This window comes from Danio aesculapii, chromosome 25, assembly GCF_903798145.1.
Source record: "Danio aesculapii chromosome 25, fDanAes4.1, whole genome shotgun sequence".
NCBI classification, from domain to species: domain Eukaryota; kingdom Metazoa; phylum Chordata; class Actinopteri; order Cypriniformes; family Danionidae; genus Danio; species Danio aesculapii.
The window spans coordinates 8,880,573-8,905,024 of record NC_079459.1 but is presented as its reverse complement, the minus strand read 5'-3'; the positions used below and the strand labels follow the sequence as shown (position 1 = coordinate 8,905,024).

The 24,452-nt window shown below is 34.4% G+C and overlaps 1 protein-coding gene across 2 annotated transcripts in view; it reads left to right on the top strand.

Annotated features, from left to right (window-relative positions):
- The window catches only part of nap1l4a (nucleosome assembly protein 1-like 4a), a 36,823-nt gene extending 12,712 nt beyond the window's left edge, over positions 1–24,111 (top strand). The window contains exons 7-15 of one of the 2 annotated variants that reach the window (XM_056451499.1): positions 1,289–1,360; positions 1,453–1,592; positions 2,092–2,237; positions 12,343–12,359; positions 12,999–13,118; positions 15,480–15,515; positions 15,596–15,646; positions 18,062–18,094; positions 23,163–24,111. In XM_056451499.1, the coding sequence (XP_056307474.1) occupies positions 1,289–1,360; positions 1,453–1,592; positions 2,092–2,237; positions 12,343–12,359; positions 12,999–13,118; positions 15,480–15,515; positions 15,596–15,646; positions 18,062–18,067 (588 nt within the window). In that variant the 3' untranslated portion in view covers positions 18,068–18,094; positions 23,163–24,111. The remainder of the gene's footprint in view (positions 1–1,288; positions 1,361–1,452; positions 1,593–2,091; positions 2,238–12,342; positions 12,360–12,998; positions 13,119–15,479; positions 15,516–15,595; positions 15,647–18,061; positions 18,095–23,162) is intronic. The other variant, XM_056451497.1, reaches the window with a different exon arrangement.
- Positions 24,112–24,452: the final 341 nt, after the last annotated feature.

The following is a 24,452-nucleotide window of genomic DNA, read 5'->3' as shown; positions in this document are numbered from 1 at the left end:
TTTCTTTTATCTTTGCCATGATGACAGTAAATAATATTTTACTAGATATGTTTTAAGACACGTCTATACAGCTTAAAGTGACATTTAAAAGCTTAACTAGGTTAATTAGGTTAACTAGGCAAGTTATTGTATAAAGATGGTTTGTTCTGTACACTACTGAAAAAAAAGAAAAAATAGCCTAAAGGGGCTAATACTTTTGACCTTAAAATGGTGTTTAAAAAATTAAAAACTGCTTTTATTCTAGTCGACATAAAACAAGACTTTCTCCAGAATAAAAAATAGAGTATCAGACATACTGTGAAAATGTCCTTGCTCTGTTAAACATCATTTCAGAAATATTTAAAAAAGAATAAAAAATTCTAAGGGGGGCTAATAATTCTGACTTCAACTGTATATATGTTTTGCCAAGCACTTTTTCTTTTTGAAAATTCTTTTAAACATTCTCCTCTGAATTTTTTTATTATTGACACAATGTCTTATTTTTCAATCATATTTATATTAGTCATTTTAGTTTTAAGTTCTTTAAGTTTAACTAATTGAATTTTAATATATAAATATATATATATATATATATATATATATATATATATATATATATATATATATATATATATATATATATATATATATATATATATATATATATATATATATATATTTATTTATTTATTTATTTATTTTATTTATTTATTTTATTTATTTTATTTATTTATTTTTTTTTATTCAGTTAATATTTATTTAATTTTGATATTTTTTTTTTTTATTAATTATACTAACCTTGACGTAGCTTTAACACATTCTGCCAATTCCATCTCAATGGGGTATATGCACAGGGAATTTTAATTTTCACTCTGCAGCCCAAGCGCTTCTGGTGAACTGTCGATTAACTCCATTACAAAATCGGCACGTTTAAGATCTGATTTCTTGAAAGATCAGTTATCTTCACTGCCTGAAGTTGGTCTCAAACCGGACAAGAAGCTCTGCATTAATTTCAATTTTTCCCTGTCATATGTTTAAAATATAAACATTTATTTTACCCAGTATTTTCAATGGAGTTTCTGCTCTAGCCTGCTGCTATCGACGGCAGTGTTTCATCTTGTTTTACACTTGAACAATGAAGTGAATGCTAAAGTTTATTTAACTGAATGTATTTTAATTACAACAAAACATCAATGCTGTAAAATGAAACCGAAAATAGTCACATTAACCTTTCACCAGAAGTGTACCGTCGGCTGAAAAACACTAGCTGTGCATATAATGGTTAACGGATCCTTTTGTTTTTCTGTAGGAACATGATGAGCCAATCCTGAAGCACTTGCAGGACGTCACTGTTAAGTTTTCTGAGCCCGGACAGCCAATGGTTTGTCAAACATGCTAAACAAGCTTCTGTTTTAATTTTTAAACCAGTAGACACAGGTATAATTGTTATTAATATTGTTTGTCAAATTCCAGAGTTTCACGTTAGAGTTCCACTTTGAGCCCAACAGCTACTTCAGTAACACAGTCCTCACTAAAGTTTACAAGATGAAATCAGAGCCGGACACAGCCGATCCGTTCTCTTTTGAGGGGCCAGAGATCGTGGACTGTGAAGGGTAAGATGGAGAAGTAGCTAGATGTGATGTCAAGTACAAACCTTTAAAGCATGTACCTATTAGTAAATGTTGTCGTTAATTTCTATGATAGCAAAACTAAATTAAGTAGTCGTTAAGCGGTCATTAATTCAGTCTTTAGTGTAACTTGAACCTTCATTCAGCATTGGTAATAATAATAATATTTAATGGCAGTTACGAGTAATAATTGATATCCAATAATTTTTGAAGAATCATGTGACTTCACTGAGGAAATGGCTGCTTCAAATTCACTCCTACATCACACCGCAATAATACACAGTATTACTGTTTTTGATAAAATATATGCAGCTTTGGTGAGTTACAGAGACTCAATTATACTAAATCAACAAATCTGGCTGCTTATAGTGACTATCCACAAAACGTGTTGTGTGACTTGTTTTGGTAGAAATTTATTTGATTCTTAGCATAAATCTAGACTGCGAGTGTTTCTAAATTTTGCTTCTCATCCATTGTTTTTCAGCTGTAAGATTGACTGGCAAAAAGGCAAAGATGTGACAGTCAAAATTGTTAAGAAGAAGCAGAAACACAAAGGAAGAGGGACCATTAGGACCGTTAGCAAAGAGATCCCACAAGATTCATTCTTCAACTTCTTCAATCCAGTTAAAAGTGAGTTATGCTTCATCAGTATTTTGATTGAATTTGTATTCGTTTAGGAGTGTGGCTCGTATAGGCAGAATAACAGAGGGAACTATTTACCTGGTGATTTAATAATTGATTAATAAAAAAGTGAATAAGCATTTTAATTATATACAATTATGCAAATGTGACACAGACTGACTAAAGTGATTCTTTTGGTATGACAAAAGACTGAAATCCTTAAATTAAGATATTAAGATATTGTATTTTCAAAGGTTTTTATTTTTTTTATGAACTCTCATGATGATTTATCAGTTTTTTCTCGAATTTTAGTTTAATTTTAGTTTATTTCTTTATTTAAAAATTTTTTATTAGCAAATATTGATTGAGGGCTGACATGGTAAAGAATGAATACAAAGTTTTTGACACAACTGACTAAGTGTATGAGCTATTTTTTGACAGAAATATAGACTTTTTAAAGGGTCTCAAAAATCAGTTTTTGCATTATACTCTATGTATAATATACAACACAGTTTTGCTGGAATATAATGTGTGTTGCAAATTTTTTGGCTGCTTTTGTGTTGTCTGGACAGCAGAGGGCATCACAAAATAAATTTACACAAACAAATGGAACATCATTCTTTTAGAATACAAACTGTTCTTCCTCCAGAGGGTGCTTGACAACTGCTTAATTACTCATTGAGCTCCATTCAGATCCTTAATTAAAAACATTTGAACACTAAATAGTACAATCTGATAAATAAATGAAAGTCCACCTGAGCAATGTCTATAAAAGGATTTATTTATTGATTTGTTTCTGTACATTCAAATACAATCTGTATGTTGTATTTATAGTAAGTTATTGTTATCATTATTCTTATTTTAAATGTGATTTATTATCACAATTGCTTCATCTTTATCTCTGCTAAGAAAGTAAGAGGTATTATGTAGTGATCATTGTTGGGTAAATTACTTGAATGAATATATACCAGGCCCATATACACTAACCGGCCACTTTATTTTTTACCGTCCAACTGCTCGTTAACGTAAATTTCTATTTAGCCAATCACATGGCAGCAACTCAATGCATTTAGGCATGTAGACATGGTCAAGACGATCCGCTGCAGTTCAAACCGAGCATCAGAATGGGGAAGAAAAGTGATTTAAGTGACTTTGAATGTGGCATGGTTGTTGGTGCCAGACGGGCTGGTCTGAGTATTTTAGAAATTGTTGATCTACTTGGATTTTCACACACAACCATCTATAGGGTTTACAGAGAATGGTCCAAAAACCAGAAAATATCCAGTGAGTGGCAGTTCTGCAGCGCAAATGCCTTGTTGAGGTCAGAGGAGTATGGCCAGACTGGTTTGAGCTAATAGAAAGTCAACAGTAACTCAAATAACCACTCGTTACAGCTGAGGTATGCAAAAGAGCATCTCTGAACGCACAACACTTCCAACCTTGAGGCTGATTTGTTCCAGCAGCAGAAGACCACACTAGGTGACACTCCTGTGAGCTAAGAACAGGAAACTGAGTCTACAATTCGCACAGGCTCACCAAAATTGGACAATAGAAGATTGGAGAAATGTTGCCTGGTCTGATGAGTCTTGATTTCTACTGCAACATTCGAATGGTAGGGTCAGAATTGGCATCAACAACATGAAAGTATGGGTCCATCCTGCCTTGTATCAACAGTTCAGGTTGGTGGTGGTGGTGTAGTGGTGTGGAGGATATTTTCTTTGCACACTTTGGGCTCATTAGTACCAATTGAGCATTGTGTCAACGCCACAGCCTACCTGAGTATTGTTGCTGACCATGTCCATTCCTTTATGACCACAGTGTACTCATCTTCTGATGGCTACCTTCAGTAGGATAACGCACCATGTCACAAAGTGCAAATCATCTCAGACTGGTTTCTTTAAAATGATAATGAGATCGCTGTACTCAAATGGCCTCCACAGTCACCAGAACTCAATCCAATACAGCACCTTTAGGATGTGGTGGACGGGAGATTCGCATCATAGATGTGCGGCCAACAAATCTACAGCAACTGTGGGATGCTGTCATGTCAATATGGACCAAAATCTCTGAGGAATATTTCCAGTACATTGTTGAATCTTTGCCACGAAGGATAAACGCAGTTCTGAAGGCAAAAGAGAGTCCAACACAGTACTAGTAAGGTGAACCTAATAAAGTGGCTGGTGAGTGTATATAGTGCTTTTGCAGATATTTAATCATGGAATATGTTTAAAAAACGCCCTTTAGGATAGTTTCAAATGACTTTATAATGCTGTAGTTTGTACTCGAATTTTGATTTTTAATGTAAATAAACGTAAAGTATACATTAATACACACATTTGAAGGCAAAAATATATATATATATTTTTAATAAATGATTTAAATCAGAGCAAGTCTTTTAGTTAGGCTTTTAGTTTGGCTGCAAAAAAGCAGTTTAAACATTTTTAAGATCAATATTATTAGCCCGGCTATAGAACAAATAAATTTTCCAATGACTTGCCTTATTACTGTAATTTGCCTAGTTACCCTAATTAAGCCCCTTTACATTGCACTTAAGCTGAATACTAGTATCTTGCAAAATATCTAGTAAAATATTTTGCACCATCATAAAGACAAACAAAATGGTTATTAGAAATTTGTCATTATAACTATTGTTTAAATATGAATAATTAGGCAAATAATTTTGACTTCATATATTTGAAGTCAAAATTAAAAGTACATTTTAATATATATTATTTTACAAGATGTCATTTTTCAATTTTCAGCAGCATCTCATTATCAAAAACAGATCACTTGGTACTCTTAAGAATGTGTTTGTGAAGTTCAAAATACCACAAAATACCCTCATTTATTTATTATAGCATGCTCTAAATATCTTTTTTTTCTTTCTTTTCTTTTGTGCAAATGCAAACATATGCTGTTTTTGTGTGTGCTTCTTTGAACTCAAATGATCTACATCTTCCCACCGTTTTTTCCTGGGGAGGGCTGTGCCTTTACAGATCTTGCTTCAATTACTCCTGCAGCAACAAACTCGAATCTGTCAGCTTAAACACTTGATTTTATAGCTTTTCAGAGCACACAGACAGAGACACTGCTCGCTGCAGAGCCATTTGAGCTCCTGCGAGGGGGAGTTTGAGCTCTCGCTCCTCCTCCTGTAAGCTGTTTTAATGCGTACACCCACCCCACCCCTAACCTCAACCCCCAGTGACATCACTTGTAGAAGAAGTGCAAGGAAGGAGGAGCTGGAACTCAAGCTCCCCCTTGCTGGATATCAGCTCTGCCCAAGTGGCTCTGAAGTGCTGTTGGCTTGTGCTTTGAATCTCCCGCACTTGGGTGGGAATTTAAGTTCGACATTATTGTGACGTGCATGTCCTAAAACTCAGAAATGCAATTAAAATCTCTGAGTGAGTCCAGATTGAAACTCCCTACATGTACGGAGGCTGAGAGACCACTGCATTTTACACTAACAAATTGAGAAAACATCTTCATCGGTTGGACAACACGTGTGCATGTTAAATCACAAAACGCATGCTAACACAGAAACATGCTACAAATAGCGCAGACAGCATTGAAAATGTGTTTGTGGAGCCCACAATGTAGTAAACATGGCTGCTTTCTGTTTAGAGGCAGCAGATTGGTTGGAGATTTGAGAGGTCAGTTAATTCAATATATTATTGGAGCTAAAAGTATGTGAACAACAAGGAACCCTATGATCAGGATGTTAAAATAAACACCTTTCCACATTTGTATTAGCATGTGTTGTGAGAATTTAAATGTATGTGTGTTGTCACATTGATGAACTTTCTCTTTTTATGATTATTATGAATTTTGTTTTGTAAATAGGCTTATTTTACAACTCCCCTAGAGGTAAACAGTCGAGTTTTAACATTTTTTAATCTATTAAGTGTCAAGCTTCAAAAATAGGAAAATTATCAAAAACACTTTGCTCATTTTTGAGAGAGATGCTAATGATCTAATCTGCTCCCGCCAGATCATCTATTGAATGGGTTAAAAAAATAGTTAAAACTTAACCGTTTAACTTTAATCTAAGCTAAAAGTGCTCCCGCCAGACCCAGATATCAGCTGAATGGGTTAAAAAAGTTAAAACTCAACCGTTTAACTTTAAGCTAAGTTAAAAGTGCTCCTGACAGACCGAAATATCAGCTAAATGGGTTAAAAAAAGTAAAAACTCTGTTTAAAAATAGCAGACTAAAATGAGCATTTTCCAAAAAAAAAAGTGGAGTGTTCCTTTAACTTGCTGTTTCTATTTGCGTATGTTTTCTTAAAAGGCGTAACTCCCTTAGAGGTTAACAGTTGAGTTTTTGTAATTTTCTTTAGTCCAGTAAGCGCCAGGCTTCAAAAATAGGAAAACTATCAAAAACACTTTGGTCATTTTTGAGTGAGATGCTAATGGTCTAATCCAATTCAATGATCTATGCTAAGTTAAGCTAAAAGTGCTTCCAGCAGACCTGGATATCAGCTGAATGGGTTAAAACCGGTTAAAACTCAACTGTTTAGTACTAGGGGAGTTGTTAAATAAGCCTATTTTTCAAAAAAATGGAGTGTTTCTTTAACTTGCAGTTTCTATTTGCATATGTTTTCTTAAAGGCATAACTCCCCTACAGTTAAACAATTGAGTCTTACCATTTTTGAATCCATCAAGCTTTAAATAATAAAAAAAAAGTATCAAAAACACTTTGGTCATTTTTTAGCAAGATGCTAATGGTCTAGTCCAATTCAATGATCTATGCCAAGTTAAGCTAAATGTGTACCCACCAGACCTGCATATCAGCTGAATCGGTTAAAAAATGGTTAAAACTGAACTGTTTAACTCTAGGAGAGTTGTAAAAAAAAAAGCCCATTTTCCCCCCAAAAGTGGAGTGTTCCTTTAACTTGCAGTTTCTTTTTCCATGTTTTTTTAAAGGCTTAACTCCCTTATGCCGAGTTCAGACTGCAGGATTTTCAAAGTAGTCATGTCACAGATGTTTTCACACTGCATGTCTATCTTGGGCTAGCGTTTCATCGCTGCTTTGTTTATACTGTAGGATGGGTCGGCGACAGAGGGTTTCACACAGCATGACTTTACAATAGGAGAATTGCAGACAACATTGTCTCGGTCCATAACTACATTTCTCACAACCAAACACATGCGAGAATTGACATTGGAAACAACGCAAGGTCACATAGTATATCTTTTGTTATTAACTACATAATGAGGAAGAACCCTTTAGTGGGGTAGAATATGTATTTATTTTGCTCACCTGGCCTTTGAAGGGAAATTAGCAAATTCTCCTCACTTTTTTTTCTTTTTCGATCTGGTTGTGATATTGCTCAAATGACACAGGTGCTCCTGACAAATGTCCAGCACAATCTTTTGGTAATTCGTTACTTTTTGATTTAGGGGCTAATTCATATCTATTCGTACAATCTAATTCGTACAATTTAGATGGTTGGGTGCCACGCCTCCTTTTTAAAATCTTACATTTTCGTACGACTGAACTCATACAAATTCGTACGAATTAGCCACTAAACTGACAAAACGTAAAACACTTATGTTTTTCTTGTGAGAATCAGGCTGAAATGTCCACTAGTTTTTCCTTAATTTCTTGAGTCCAAATAAACTGAAAATAAGCAATTTTAACTTCTCCCCTAACCTTTTGCTGACCTGCAGATGCCCATACTAGTGGATGCTGCTCTCTCATTGGCTGTAGGTAATCGCCAATGTTATTTTCACTTAAAACCTCTTTCACACGGCATGAATCGCTGACAGGTCCAGATATTTAACATGCCAAATATCTGACGGGTGTCGGCGACTCATCTGCAATTCTCTCATATCGCGTCTTTGATAGTTCACACTGTGTGATTGTAACTCGCGTTAACAGCGATTTGCCTGTGATTTTTAGCATTTGTCTGCGATTTCTCAAAACCTGTCGGCGAGTCAAGTCAGGGCTAAAATCATGCAGTTTGAACTCGCCATTAGAGGTTAACAGTCGAGTTTTACCATTTTTCAATTGAGTAAGCGTCAGGCTTCAAAAATAGGAATATTATCAAAAACACTGGTCATTTTTGAGCGAGATGCTAATGGTCTAATCCGATTCAATGATCTATGCTAAGCTAAGCTAAAAGCGCCAGACCTGGATATCAGATGAAGGGGTTAAAAAAATTGTTAAAACTCAGCTGTTTAACTCAATACATGTGGGAGTTGTAAAATAAGCCTAATTTCCAAAAAAGTGGAGTTTTCCTTTAACTTGCAGTATTTTCCCTGTTTTCTTAAAGGCTTAACTCCCCTAGAGTTAAACAGTCGAGTTTTAACAATTTTTAATCCATTAAGTGTCAAGCTTCAAAAATAGGAAAATTATTTAAAAAAATTAGTGAACATTTTTGAGCAAGATACTAATGGTCTAATCATATTCAATAATCTATGCTAAGCTAAGCTAAATGTTCTCCTGCCAGCCCTGGATATCAGCTGAATGGGCTAAAAAAACTGTTCAACTCTATGGGAGTTGTAAAATGAGCCGATTTTCCCAAATAAATGGGGTGTGTTTAACTCACAGCTTGTTTGAGCTTATTCGGCCATTGTAGAATACTTAGACAAATAATACATCTATTTGGAGTGGACTTGAATATGTAGAAAAAACATTATACAACCCTAAATATTTTGTTCTGTGTATCTATAAAGGTTCTTCTTCATTTGGGTCACTTAATAACAGTCGCAGTGACTGCATGTTCCTTCTTCAGTTATTAATAGCCAAACACAGTCAAATAAACATCTTGCCTGCCGTCCTGCCTTTTTTTACCCTTCTGTCATTCCAAGAATTAATATCTTCAACTGCCATGACATTGTTGTGTTTCCCTCACCTCATTCGGCCTCTCAAAAATGCTGAACATTGAATGCTTTGCATTTTAAGCACGTTTTTCTCCAAGCCTTACAGAGCGTCAGGTAAAGAATGTAACCAAACCTGCCCGCAGACTGTGAGAAAGAGACGCTAGTTACGGTCACTGAACTTGTCACCGGATGTGTGTGATTTATTGGTTACCGCGGTGATTTCCACAACATTCCTGTCATAGGTGTGGCATTTAGAATGAAATGGCAGCAATGAGGCTGTAACTGAATGATGTAATGCTTTCTATGTTGGAATGAATATCTGAACAGACTCTGAAGGGATGTCTCCTTCAGGACTAACTTTAATCAAGTCTCAAGAAAGTCAGACAGAATATCTGTCAGACAAACCTGTCACAAAATATTGTTTCTCATATTTCCCATTAAAATTGATAGAAAATGAGGCCTGTTGTTTGGGCTGTGTTACATGGTAGCCAGCCATATTGTCATGAAAAAAAAGAATTCTCATAACCACAATTTAAAATGTAGTATTTCTGTTATGCAAAGAATATTTCAGTGAAGTTTTATATAAGATTGAGAGATTTAAATCATTTTAAAGGCTGCATTTGTTTGATGAAGTTGTGAAAAAGTACACAAGATAAAAATTATTACAGTTTTACTATTTTATTAATCTAAAAATGTTTCATTTTCTGTTAAAAACTTCAGTCTTGTCACATTGTCCTTTTAGAGATTTTTCTTATACACTGATTTGGTGCTTTAGAAACAATCTTAAATCATCAATATTGAAATTGAAAATTATCATCAATATTGAAAATACTTGCGCTGTTTAATATATTTATTGAAACCATTTTTTATTCTAGAATTAATTGGTTGCATATTTTTATTTCTAAAAAGTCGCAGCAATGTGTATTTTATAATATTATAATTTATGATATACAGTGCTCGGCATGTGAGCACAACCCTCACAAATCTATCTTTAAAATGAATATGTTTAATAAGATGCTTTACATTATTATGTTGTGCATATACATTAGTATAATGTGCATATACATTAGTATAGTCAGTACTGAAGCCAAATCTGGCACTAATCTAACTCTTTTATTGTTAACAGTCTAAAAATGAGTGCACACAAACTTTTTTATTATTAAAAAAGTAAAATAAAATAAAACATCAAGTAAACAAAAAATATAATATGTGACTTTTTTTTAAAGTTTTTATTTTATTTATTTTTTTTTTATTTCACTTGAATTTAAATATATTGTCTTTCTATTTCTAAAGATGTTTGGTGACAAAAATATTTTAATATGAAGAGTTCAGATGCAAAAGGCGCTAAACGCCACTTCCGCCAAAATGAGCTAATGACACGGAGCGAATGCTTTAGACACGTACTACACGTTCAACAAATATTTTTGCTTTAAATCATCTAAAACCCAGCGTCAACGCATTCAGAAATAACAGTTTGTTGGCAAAAGCCTCTAAATGCCACTTGCCTTTGACAGCAAAAGCCGTAAATGTCCCTTACCTCAAAACTCATAAGAAAAGAAAACCCACTGTACAGTGAGAAGTGTAGCATCCATTCATAACGTTTTTTTGCGCGGTAACGCTACTTTGAATGAGTCCGATTTACTATACATTAAACGGCAACACTGTTTTTAGAAAGACAAAGATGCATTTTTTATCCCGCATGGATGCTGTGAGGATAAACAAGACAAAAAAGACCAAGACCTTAAGTATGGTCAGAATGAATGAATGAATGACAGCTTCTAAAAGTGTCTGACAGACATCTCCTTTTTGCCTAGTAAGCCTACCTTGTGTTTTTTTGCTAATGTAAGCTATTGTTTAAAAAGAATATAATGTATAAAACTATACATTATTTATATTATTCATACCACCTGTACGTCTGATAAGCTTCTTATATTAATGGACAATGCATATGCAGATATTAATGTTTCACAATGTTTTACACTACATTATTTGAATCTAACAAGCTTTGCAATGTTTACATTTTTAAATCCAAATCCCAAATATCAGAAACGACAACAGATTGTTAAGATTTAATTAATGTCCATTTTAATGTTATTGCATAATGCACTTACTTGACAGATTTCATTCATTCATTTTCCTTTTGCTTTGTCCCTGATTTATCAGGGTTTACCACAGCAAAATGAACCGCCACTTACTTGACAGATTTATGCATTTTTAATTTTAAGTGGTTTGTGTAACGTGTTTTATGTTTGGTAAAATTTCTTATTGCATCTTTAGTGATTTTCTCCTAATTACACTGTCTTGTCTAAACAGGTGGATTTAGAGGTTTTTGCAAAAAAAGCACAAGTGGATTTAGCTGGTTTTGACGCAAAAGGAAACCTACCTTGTTAAAAACCAAAGAATTGTCTAAAGTGATTTTATGAAAAAAAAAAAGTTATTTTATTTACCAGTTAATAACCTTTTCATTATCTATAAAATGAAACTTCTGACCTAATTATAGGACCCTGATAGAAAATGCTCATTTACAAAAACAGAGGTCTGATGAATTTAGAGGGTTTTGCATCTGAACTCTTCATGTATATGATCAGTAAGTCTGATATTTTCAAATGCACCGAAATGTATTACTTTTTTTATTCACTGAGAAATGGATCAAAATATTCATTTTCAAAATAAGATGTACTCACTGTAATTTATATTTAATAAATTTTCTTAATTTAAACTTGATTAATTAACCAAAATGCACTAAGGAGGTCAGCGCCAAATAGTGGTTAGTGTGTCGACACGAAGAACAGAGGTGTTCACGGTGACCAGAGTTTAATCCTTTGTTGATCTTTCCCCGATATCTGTTCCCCACACTTTCTTGTCTGTAAAATCTCCACTGCCCTTTACCGATAAAGGTGAAAACCCCTAAAAAATGAATAAAATGCACTGAGGAGTAATTATGCATTGCACTCAAAAAAAAGTATCATTACTTGTTTAAAAAGAGGTAATTCAACACAATTCTTGAGATTTTTTTTTTTTGTATTTTTTTTATTTGAAGGGGGGTCAACTTAATTGTTTTTGTTCAATCCACTTAATTGTTAATAGTTAAACTAATTGATTTGTGTTGGGACAACATGAATAAATTGTGTGGAACCCTGCATTTTTTTGTACAGTCACTGTCATGATTATATCATAATAATTAGCTTTATTGTGATCAAATGTGACCTATTTTTGTGAGATTCAGGCTTATGCTAAATAAATTTGCTCTGTGCCAGTATTCATACTGCTTTTCTTCTTTTTTTTTTATAGCCTCGCCTGATGGAATGGTGAGTTGCACTTCCTTCTGGTCTTGCTGTGTTTGTTGTGTTTGTAAACATCTGAAGCGTCACAGAATACACTACACGTCTTTTAGCTGCATACACAAACATGTGCTGTAGCACAACCCTCCTCTATTCACGTCATTGACAAAAAAAACATTTAAAGGCTTCATGCGTCAGTAACGGTTAGTAGTAAAGTGTTTGATTTAAAAATGACAAAAGCAAAGTTTAGTCATTCCACACTGATTTGTCAGTTAGCACATGGTAACATTTATGCAGTCAAGGACGTTATACTGTGAGACGATTTCATATATAGCTGAGGTTAGAATTATTAGCCTCCTGTATATTTTTTCCTTATTGCTGTTTAATAGAAAGATTTTAACACATTTCTAAACATAATAATAAACATAATAACGATTTCTAATAACTGATTTCTTTTATCTTTGCCATGATGACAGTACATGATATTTTTCAATATAGTAGTATTCAGCTTAAAGTGCAATTTAAAGGCTTAACTAGGTTAATTAGGCAAGTCGTTTGTTCTGTAGGCAGTTGAAAAAAAAATTAGCTTAAGGAGGCTAATAATGTTGACCCTTCGCCAGTAAGTGTTTAGTTGTGTAATTTACTCACTCTTTCTCTTAAATACAGGATGAAGACTTGGATTTCACTCTAGCCACAGATTTCGAGATCGGACACTTCTTCCGAGAGAGGGTTATTCCCAGAGCAGTGCTTTATTTCACAGGAGAGGCCTTAGAGGATGACGAAAGTGTATGTAAAAAAATCTAACTATATTAAAAATGTTTATATTGATGTATGAATTTTCTCTGTTAGCTTAAATGGTCATAAAAGTGCTGGGCAAAGATTAATCGCATCCAAAATAAAAGTTTTTGACATAATTTGCCCTATCATACACTCGGCGCAGTTAGGCACAAGACGTGTTTGTCGCGATTTGTTGTTATTTTCAGACCAGCTCAACCCTAATTTTCACATTTTGTGCCACGTTGTTTAAATGGCAAATCCATTTGCGCTACTTTGTGGACTCATGGGTGTGCCGGTCTATAAAAGAGGTGTGTTAAGGCTCATTGTTTGCTATTCTGAGAAACTAAAATAGACTGCACCCTTGACCAAGTAAAAGCTGCTCTAAAGTCCAGTGCAGAGCACATTAGTTATGCGCCTATGCAGGTTCAAACGCTTAATACACACAGGATGTATAGCAATACACAAGTAATTTACATATGAAAAAAATAAAGGATTAAAATGTTACAAAAATTACATGGATATAAAACACTACCATAGAACACTACCATTACATAGATATAAAAAAACACTACCTCCATGCCTTGATGTGCGGGGGCTTTTTTCACTTTTATTCATGACAGTTTGCATTTTTATTAAAATGGTATTATTATTAGCAATATTATTTATTATATGCATATTTATTTTAATTAACGTGTTAATGGATATAACTCCGTTTTTTTACCACACTTGGTTATTGTTGTTTATTATTAATTTGCTGAAAATTAGAACTGAATTTATAAATAGTTTTGTAACAAGTCTTTGTGCTTAACAAACAAAATTAAATATGTAGGCTAATAGATGTCTTCAGTGGAATGCATACAACACGGTGTCCTTATCCACGAAAGTAAAGAAGTAAAGAGAAAGTAAAGAGGCCAAATAGAGGAGACTCGTTCTTTATTCGATCGCAGATGGTCTGTTTAATGGTTTTCTCGCTAGTAAAGCCTACACTTTTTCCTCTTACAAAGTCCATCATGTAAATAGCAAATGCGCCATGGCGCAACACAACTGACTCTTTATAGCAGGGTCTTAATGTCTTAAAATGTCTTAAATCCCAAAATCATAAATTTTGGCCTCAAAGTCTTAAATTTACTGAAATATTGTGTTGTAGGTAAATATTTTTTTAAACCGGTCCTAATTTTCCTTTGTTTGGCCAGATTGGATAGCAATAGATGAACAATCACCAACAATCATCTCAATAAAACTTTTAACTTTTTAGTACTCCGACCTGGACAAATTGTTGTGCATAGATTTAGTTTAATATAGTTTTTAAAACTTTTAAAACAGTTGTTCATTTTTTTTTTATTTAAAAAAAAAAAGTTTATGTTGGAAAAAAGTATATGGATACAAGTAGAGCTTGCTTATTTTTACTCAGTATTTAAAATATTTTGCTAACAAATCTAAAATATTATTTTTGTTATTATTGTTAAATTTATTCAATTATAACTTCTTCTTTTTTTTTGATAGTGCAAATAAAAATCTTTTCCATCTGGGCCATTTGAAAAAATTCCTTAGTCTTTAGCCCTATATGAGTCTAAAATTTCTTTCATAATGGTCTTTAAAATATCTTCAAGTCTTAAATTTAACTTGGTGAAACCTGCAGAAACCCTGAATAGGAATGGGAGATGAGACTCTGATTGGTTTAATGCAGGTTATGCTCAAAACACACTCATAACATATTAAGAGAATAAGCACAGCCCTGTTAGACCATGCACCAGGGCGCAAACCATCCTTAAAATAGCAAAAGTGGATTTAAACATACCCTTAATGGTTTTGTGCCATGCGTTTTAGACTTTGCGCTAGTTAAAAAAAGAACCCAATATTTGAATTCGTATTACTAAAGTAAAACTGTACAAAATTATTTTGTTACATAGATATTAAAATGTGTATATTTATATATAATTTGTATCATATATATTAGATCTAAAATTAAATGAACATTTCCTCAAATATATGCATGCATGTGTGTATTTATATATACATAATAAATATAAACAGTACACAAATTTACATTGTCAAAACAAACTTTTATTTTGATTTTTGATTCATTTTTGCCCAGCACTAAAATAATTATATTTTATTAAGTTTTAATTTAGCATTAAGAGTTTAATTCTAGGAAACTATTTGCTTTATTATTATTATTATTATTTATTCAAATGTTATTCTGTAGATTTCTATATATTTTTTTAATTATAATCCACAAAAAAAAAAAAATTAATGGCAGTGTTTGCTAATTATATTTTGAGGGAAAAGTCATATAGAAAATATTGTAAAATAATATCTAAAAATAAACCCAATACAATGATATTTGCCTAACTCTGTGTTGTTTTGTAGTTTGAAGAGGAAGATCTTGAAGAAGGAGAAGAGGAGGTGGGAATCTTTTCCATAAACTCCCTTGTTTCATTATTCAAAAATATGCACTTTAATGTGAAATGTTGTGTGTCCTTCAGGACCTGGATGAGGAAGGTGAAGAAGAGGAGGAGGGAGATTTTGACCCCACGGTGAGAATTCTGTTTTCATGTAAAAGCACTCTCAGCTGTCATGAAATGTAAAGCTATGGACTAGTTTGAGCATTGTGCACTCACGCAGAGATATTTTTTCTATGAAAAGCAGCATGTAAATAACAGTATGTTCTGTTTATAATCAAAATCTCAAGTGATTTAAGCAATAATTTGTTTCGTTTAAGAAGTTCAAATACTTCCAGTCTTCATCATGCTATAAACTGCATCATGAAGCATAATTATATGTGATTCTAGAATTGCGGGTACATTTTGTTTCAAGATAAACCTTCTATTACACTACCTAACAAAAGTCTTGTCATCGATCCTAGTTGTAAGAGCAACAAATAATAACTTGAAATCTAGTTGATCATCTGGAAAAGTGGCAGAAGGTGGATTTTTCCAATTAATCATTTGCTGAACTGCATCCCAATCATCACAAATACTGCAGAAGACCTATTGGAGGCCGCATGGATCCAAGATTCTCAAGAAATCAGTCAGGTTTGGTGAAGGAAAATCATGGTTTGGGGTTACATTCAGTATGGAGGTGTGCGAGAGATCTGCAGAGTAGTTGGTAACATCAACAGCCTGATTTTTCAAGACATTTGTGCTGCCCATTACATTACAAACCACAGGAGAGGGCAAATTCTTCAGCAGGATAGCGCTTCTTCTCATACTTCAGCCTCCACATCAAAGTTCCTGAAAGCAAAGAAGGTCAAGGTGCTCCAGGACTGCCCAGCCCAGTCACCAAACATGAACATTATTGAACATGTTGGGGGTAAGATAAAGGAGGCATTGAAGATGAATCCAAGGAATCTTGATGAACTCTGGGAGTCCTGCTAGAACGCTTTCTTTGCCATTCCAGATGACTTTATTAGTAAGTTCTTTGAGTCATTGCTGAGATGTATGGATGCAGTCATCCAAGCTCATGGGAGTCATACACAATATTAATTTTTTTTTCCACTTCTATTTCTGTTAAGCGACAAGACTTTTGTCCAAGCGAAGTCAGATCTTACAGATCTTACTAATTGAATAACTAAAAATCAAGGCATTATCATATTTTATTTTGGTAAAATAAGCATAATCTTGAGGCCTTTGCCTTTCATATAAGCCACTTCTGATACCAAATGATCAACTTGAAGTCAAGTTATTATTTGTTGTTTCTAAAACTTGCATCGGCAACGAGACTTTTGTCAGGTACTGTGTATATATATATATATATATATATATATATAGAAAAAAAACATTTTGTTTTAAAATTATTTATGTAAAGAGTTCCACTTTCCTTGACTGTCTCTGCCTGCTGAATCTTTACTTAAAAAACATTTGCATGATATTCTATTATTATTATTATTATTATTATTATTATTATTATTATTATTATTATTATTATTATTATACTATTTTCAGTATTATTTGTAATTTAGGTAACAAAAAATACTGTCTGTCCCTATGTTCTAGTCAATTCTGTTACATCGGTTACAAAAAGGCATAACAGTTTTTAAAGCACTGATAGGAAAAGCATGCGACTTACTCCAAGTTGCTACTACTAGCAGGAGCTTTGGAAAATGTTGAGGCACTTTTATTTTGCTCTCATTCATTTGTACAAAATGTTTAGGATACACTTACAGCATAATAGATTAGTTGTCAACTGTTGTGTAATTTCAGTAAATTTCTTTTACAAACAATTGAAAAATTTTGTTACGCTTTTTAAAAACAATTATGAAAATGCATAAGATGTTGTATTAGATGTGCCATTTGGTCTCAGGTTTGAAGTTAGCATCTTTAGGTAAAGCGCAAAATGGTGGAAAATGTCAACGCTGTCTTTGTCAACTCTGTTAGTTGTTTTAAAATAAGATTAAACAATAATTAGCAACAAAATGAAATTATATTTATTTTTTTGTCTGCAAAAACACTTTGACATTCTTTCTCTGTACCTGTCATCAGAGGGAAGAAGCCCCACCCATTTAGTGACTATCTCTCCCTCATTAGCATAGGATGTTAGTCTTGTTTTTGAATCTGCCCATATGCTGACATACAGGCATTTGTAGCTCCACCCCCTTTTAAAAAGAGCACAAGCTCATTTAAATTTAAAGAGACAGTCACCAAAACAGCACAATTAGGATCAAAGTCTAAATGGGGCTTTTTCAAAGAGTTATAAAACATTATTTGTGGGTTATTTTAAGCTGAAACCTAACACGAACGCACTCTAGGGACATCAGAGACTTATTTTACATCTTGTAAAAATGGCACATATTAGGTCTGCTTTAAGCCATCAATTAGATTATAAGTTGATTGCTTGGTTGCATGTAAATAGATTTTTCCTGCTGATTAGCATTAACCTGTATGGTGCTTCACGAGCAGTTGCATGCCTGATGTGTAAACCTGTATGTTGTCCCTTCACTTTCACTTTTACAGGCATAATTCGTTACTCACTTCATGCATTTCTAGGTAAGAAACACCGAAAGAATTTGCTGCTACTTCCCTTCTATCTTGTCTTCGGTTTTACCATAATAGTCTTTTTCTCCTACTTTCAAGGGTATTCTTGCACACTGAATCCGAAATTTTTGTCTAGAATTTTTGCATGTTAAGAAATAAATTCGACCTCGCGTTGTCAATCATATTTCACCTCCAAAGCTTTCGTTTGTCTTTAAAAAAAAAAAGAATTGATTTTGATATTTTATTTACTTTTTTTGACCATTCAGGGCCTCTGTACAAGTGAAATGCAAAATCTAAAATGACATCTTAGTAATTAATATAATACAAATATTCTGTTGCTTTTTGTATGCTAGTTTGTTGACGCTGTTTGGTTTGTGCGTTTGCTTTGCTTGTCTTTTTGTCTGTGTCTTCATAGCTTAGATAAACTTCTAGTCTTTGTTTAGGATCATTTAGTTCATATAAATTGGAGGTCGTCTTTTAATATGTGGGTCCAGTATCACCTTGCAATGTTAGACTGAGCCTTGGACATCCTGAAGTAAACTTTAAATCTGGCACAGTAATCCCGCAGCTCTTTGATAAGGAAGTGGTTTAAGGGTGGAATTGACCCAATATTTCTTCTTTAGTTTTCTTTTAAGTAGGGAGAAGACATAAAGACTTCATTTTGAATTGTTTTGCGAATATTTGGGATTGGAATAATTAACATTCATGGAATTCGGTGGGCAAGGTTTGTGTGCGTGATGAATTTTTTGGATTTGAATACGAAAATTTCGGTCTTCAGTGTGCAAAAACCTCTACTTATGTACAGTGGCTGAGAGAGCTCAAACATGCTGCAAGTTAAGAAAACATGCAAAGAGAACATCACTAACAAACTTAAGGAAATTCTCACAACACATTCAAATACAGGAACGTTCTACAAATTACGCAGGTTACAAAGGTTTGCAAATCTAAAACGTGGCAAACTTGGTTGCTTCCTGTTTGGCGTCAGCGATTGTTATTGCAGATAAACAGCAAAAAAAAAAAAAAAACTCAGCTTTCAGATCTATAAAAATACTGCTGACTATAAAATATACAATTGGTGGCTTATTCACTTTGAACACTGCTTTATTTACATGTATTGGGAGTTTGCATGCTCGTGTTGTCAAATTGATAATGTTTTCTCAGTTTATTTGTTTGTTTTTTTTCTATTTGCAAGTCTTATCTTGCAGCGTGTTTGCAATCTCTTGGTACACATACTTGTCAATTTCACATGAGATGGTGGTTTGCGCTAAATGTTTCAAACAGATTTAAAAACTTAGTTCAGCGATTTACTATTTATTAGTGTTTTTTTTTATATTCACAAATTGAAATGGTAATAAAAAGTAAGTATTCTGGACACATGGACTATGACTGTATAAAAGTAATTTGCAACCATTTTAAAAAGGTACCAGCAAGACGCAACCATTAGATTTGGAATTTACCAAATACAAATGTGAAACTGACATTTGTGAAGTATCTTTTGGACATTTTAAAGCTAAACTTCACTTTCATTAAATTAACCCTAAAGGAAAAGTGTGTTTTTATTTGTTGTTATCATTTAGAAAAAAATGGTTATGGACTTAAAAGGAACGGTTCACTTAGGCTGCATTTACAGTGCATGGTTCAAGTGACTCCAATCCAATTTTTTTATCTACACTTGAAGTCAGAATTATTAGCACCCCTGTTTATTTTTTTTCCCCAATTTCTGTTTGACGTAGAGAAGATTTTTTTCAACATATTTTTAACATAATAGTTTTAAAAACTCATTTCTAATAACTGATTTATTTAATCTTTTCCACAATGACAGTAAATAATATTAGATATATAATAGATATTTTTCAAGACACTTCTATACAGCTTAAAGTGACATTTAACGGCTTAACTAGGATAATTAGGTTAACTAGGCAGGTTACAGTAATTAGGCAAGTTATTGTATAATGATAGTTTGTTCTGTAGACAGTCGAAAAAAAAAAATTAGCTAAAAGGGGCTAATAATTTTCACCTTAAAATGGATTTTAAAAAAATTAAAAACTGCTTTCATTGTAGCAGAAATAAAACAAATAAGACTTTCTCCAAAAGAACAAATATTATCAGACATACTGTGAAAATTTCCTTGCTCTGTTAAACATCATTTGGGAAATATTTAAAAAAGAAAAACAACTCAAAAAGGGATAATAATTCTGACTTCAACTGTACATGTGGCACAGATCGGATCTGGGCTGTGTACGTGTAAAGCAGGAAAAAATCACTTGGATTCTGATTTACTCAAATCAGATTCAGGCTTGTTTATATGTATCCGTGGACATGTATTTTTTTTTTAGATTAGATTCAATTTATTGTCATCACACATGTACAAGTACAAGGCAACGAAATGCAGGTAAGTGGAACCCCCCGACCGTGCACAGACATCACAACTCCAGGGAAGACAGGTCACGGGAGGTGGAACAGGAAATAAAATAGTCAGGAAAAAGAGGCAAAAAAAAAGTCCCTCTCACCTTGCTCTTAAGTTAGAGCACCGTGAGATCAGGGATAAGAAAAAGCCCCAGCAATCTAGCACAAAAACACACCGACAAGACATAACATTGCCACAGGGGATGGGAACAGGGGGTGTGGAAATAGTCCGGTAAGGGCGGGCAGCCATCAGGTCCTGCAGCCATGGAGGCGCTGGTCGCAGACCTGCTCACCCCCTCCAGTGGGTGAAAGCATACGAAGGCGTTGGATTTGGGGCCAGGAAGTGTCGTGCTATGTATCTGTGTGTGTGTGTGCGTAAGCCTGTATAGTCCAACAGGTGTCCTTGACGGGGAGCAGGAATTTCAGAGCGTCTCCTTATCTTGCTATCCGGGAGAAGTTGTTTTCCTCCAGCCGAGGCCGTCTGGCAGGAGAAAAGAAAACACAGGGAAGCCGAAAGAGTGGAAAGATACTTCAACTTTAGGTCAATACCTGCCAATTTCACAGATATTTAATGTCCATCACATGTCTCCAGATCTGGCCAAATTTTGTTGCAAAGCTGCTAACTTCACCCCGATGTTTTCCAGTTTGCGATCTAATATTGCAGTCTGATTATTAGCAAGCCTGCCCATCAGCGCTTCAATCAAGCCGGCCAGCCTGGTGGGGTTTTGAGCAGCACTGACCGCTTTCATCATTCGTCGATACGCCAGGGCCCCGCATAAGCCCATCAGCAGAAACCCTGTTATCAAAGTTCCGAATAGGTAAATGTCTTCAATATCCTCCAGAGACAGAGCAGCCAGGCACAGGACGCGCCACTTCTCCCACCCGTCCATCACGTATCCAGCTGCAAACGTCCCCGCAGGACATGTGGGCTCTCCCGAGCCCAAACTTCTCGTCGAGTATCTGATATGAATCGGATCTGTGTCCTTGTGTCTGCAGTGTAAAGGCTGATTTATACTTCTACGTCAAGTGCACACGTATGCTACGGTGCAGCATTTTTTTATTCAATGTTTGACGTTTTCTCAACCGAAACACAGAGAGGGTGGGACATGGAGTAGCTACTCCCCTTTAAAAAAAAAAAAACAGCCAATAGCATTTTGTTTTTATGACTGCTCTGCCAGTGAGAGTGGTTAAGCTCAACAGCATCAAATGAAAAGCAAAAGCAAAGCGTCTTGAAGGGGGCAGGGCATGTCAGATACTAGCGATCATTTGATTTGATATGATTTGATGAGAAATTGAAGTATGAGGTGACGTGAGTAAAATCATTAGCTACGTTTCCAATCCACCTATTTTTATGTGCATTTTGTATATGCGCATAACAAAAACTGTTGATGGAAACGCCAAGATGCGCATAAATTTTGAAAATGCACATAAAAAATGTATGCGTATAACTGAGGAAGAAACTTATTCGAAACTTATTCCAGCAGGCTGAGCACATTGTAAAACATCTGAAATGTTGTTTTGGTCATTCTAAAACGCTTTACCGTTTAAGTATTAGTGTTATTATATTATTAATGACCTCCAGAATCAAGAGCGTCTGTGATCCACGTCTCACGGCTTCAAGCGCCATCGCGCGTTCACTGCGTGTCAGGATTGCCTTTTGAGATTCAAATCGTTTATAAAATGAAGAAAAGATTCACGCAGCTTCTTTTACTACAGCAAATTCTGTTTTTACCGTTGATATTTGGCGCCAGTTAATCAGGAAGTGATGATTTTGTTCGTTTTTACTTGTTGGATGGAAACGCTGCTTTATTAGCACGTCTTTTGTGCGATCATTCAGTTTTGTGCATAAAATTAATTCATTAGCTATTGATCCATTAAGGCTAAAGTGGCAAACTAGAAGCTTTACATGTGTATCAGTTTTATATCACAACTGGTTGTGGATATCTTAAAAACTAACAATACTGATACTAACAATAAAAAAGCTTATTTTAATTTCATGGGGCCTTTAAAAAATTTTATATTTCCCCATAATTTACTCACCCTCAAGCCATTCCTGCAGTATTTGACTTATTTTTCTGTCAGATAAACACAGTCGGGGTAGTTTTATATGTAACTTTGGCTCTTCCCTGCAATATTATGGTGTTGCATAGTGACTTTTATTTTGAAACCTTCAACAGTGTAACATACACCGCCAGGGCTTAGCGCATGTCTTATAAAGCAGATTAATGTATTTTATTATAAACATATTTCTTATTTTTTTTAAATAAAGTTCGGGTTCGTTTTATGACAGATTTATGCTTTTGAAAGCTTCAAAATAAAAGCCACTATCCAACACAATTATACAGCTTGGAAGAGCTAAGTAAAGTTTTCAATTATGCCAACTATGTTCATCTGAAAGAAAAATATATACATAAAGGATGGCTTGTGAGTAAGTAAATTATTAGGTAAGTAAATTTTTGGGGGTGAAATTTTCCTTTTAATAGATTGATTTGGAAGTAGACTTTCTGACTACTTTCTCTTTTTTGTAGTAACATTTGATTTAAGAAATGACACACTTTACCTTCCCCAAACAAGCATGTATTATGAACCAGACTATCATTACTGATGATTCCCCAGTGCATAAAATAACATTCATTGTGTCTTTTCACTATCTGCTCTTTGTCTGTTCTTCCAGAAAGACCCTCCTCCTGCAGAGTGCAAACAGCAGTAAGATTCGAGAACAGACAGCCATGGCACAACTCGGCTGCTGTCAGCCAATTAGACGGTGTGGATGCAAGCCTAATTTCCTCGTGGACTCGCAACACTAATGCAATAGGAAACCAAGCGCTGTTTAGAAAATGCATGTTTTCTCTACTGTTTACTTTTTACAGAGATGACCTCAGTCTTTTTGTTCATAAGACGTGTGATATCACACTCTGAAATTTAGCCGACAAAACGTGTAATGGAATGATTTTCTTTCGGAAGAAGTTTCTATATTCAAAATGTTTGCCTAGAGCTGGTGTGTGAGTGAGGTCAAGCAAAGACGCCACTTGCGTATTGAACATTCATATGCAATTATTACCATTTTTGCAACATAGCAGGTTCTTGGACACTCCCCAGATGATATGACCTCCCAAATGGCGTCCAGTGTAGCATCACTCAGGGTTTTTCTTTGCCAACAAATTGAACCTGCTGTGTTCATGAATTTGACATTAACTGAAATTTCCAATTTTACTTTTACAGTATAGTTACAAAAGAAGTGTTTTGATGTGGATCCTCCAGCACACTGGAAGCTGAACTATGTGGATTATGGTAATAGAATACTTATGATTTGTCTTTAGGGTTGGGCGTCATTGAATTCCCAAATCCCTATGTGACGTACTGCATATCCATGCCATGCACGTTGACACGGGATTTCAACCATATTTTATTTCGCCATGTGATTACGTGTCGAGTTGCTCAATTCATGCACAGAGTTTCATCTATTACAGTATTAAGAATGTTAACAGCCAGTCTATCCTCCTCCATTTTGGATTGTGTGCAAGCCTTAGCCTTTTCTGGAACATTTTTGGGTTGTAATGCAACATTGTTTCCATTTTGTACAAAAGAGACAAAAAGATTATATTAAATGTTGTGGGACATGATGCCATACAGTCTTGTTGTTTCATTAGTTTACAGGTTATAGATTTTTTTTTTTTTGTGCATTTATAGTGCCCAAGTTCAGTATTCCTCACACAGGTGAGTGGGCTTGACAAACCACCTGTAGAAAACACTTTCATCTGTCTCACACTCTTTTAAATGTTTTAGGACGTCCCACAAAACCTTTTTTATAATTTTTTATTAGATTAAAGGTCATAGATGTTTGTTAAGCATGTGTAGTTCCCAAACTGAGTGCACCTCACACAGGTAAGTGGACTTGACAAACCACTTGTAGAAACACTTTCATCAATATAATGCTGTGTTCACACCAGATGCAGCATTTTCT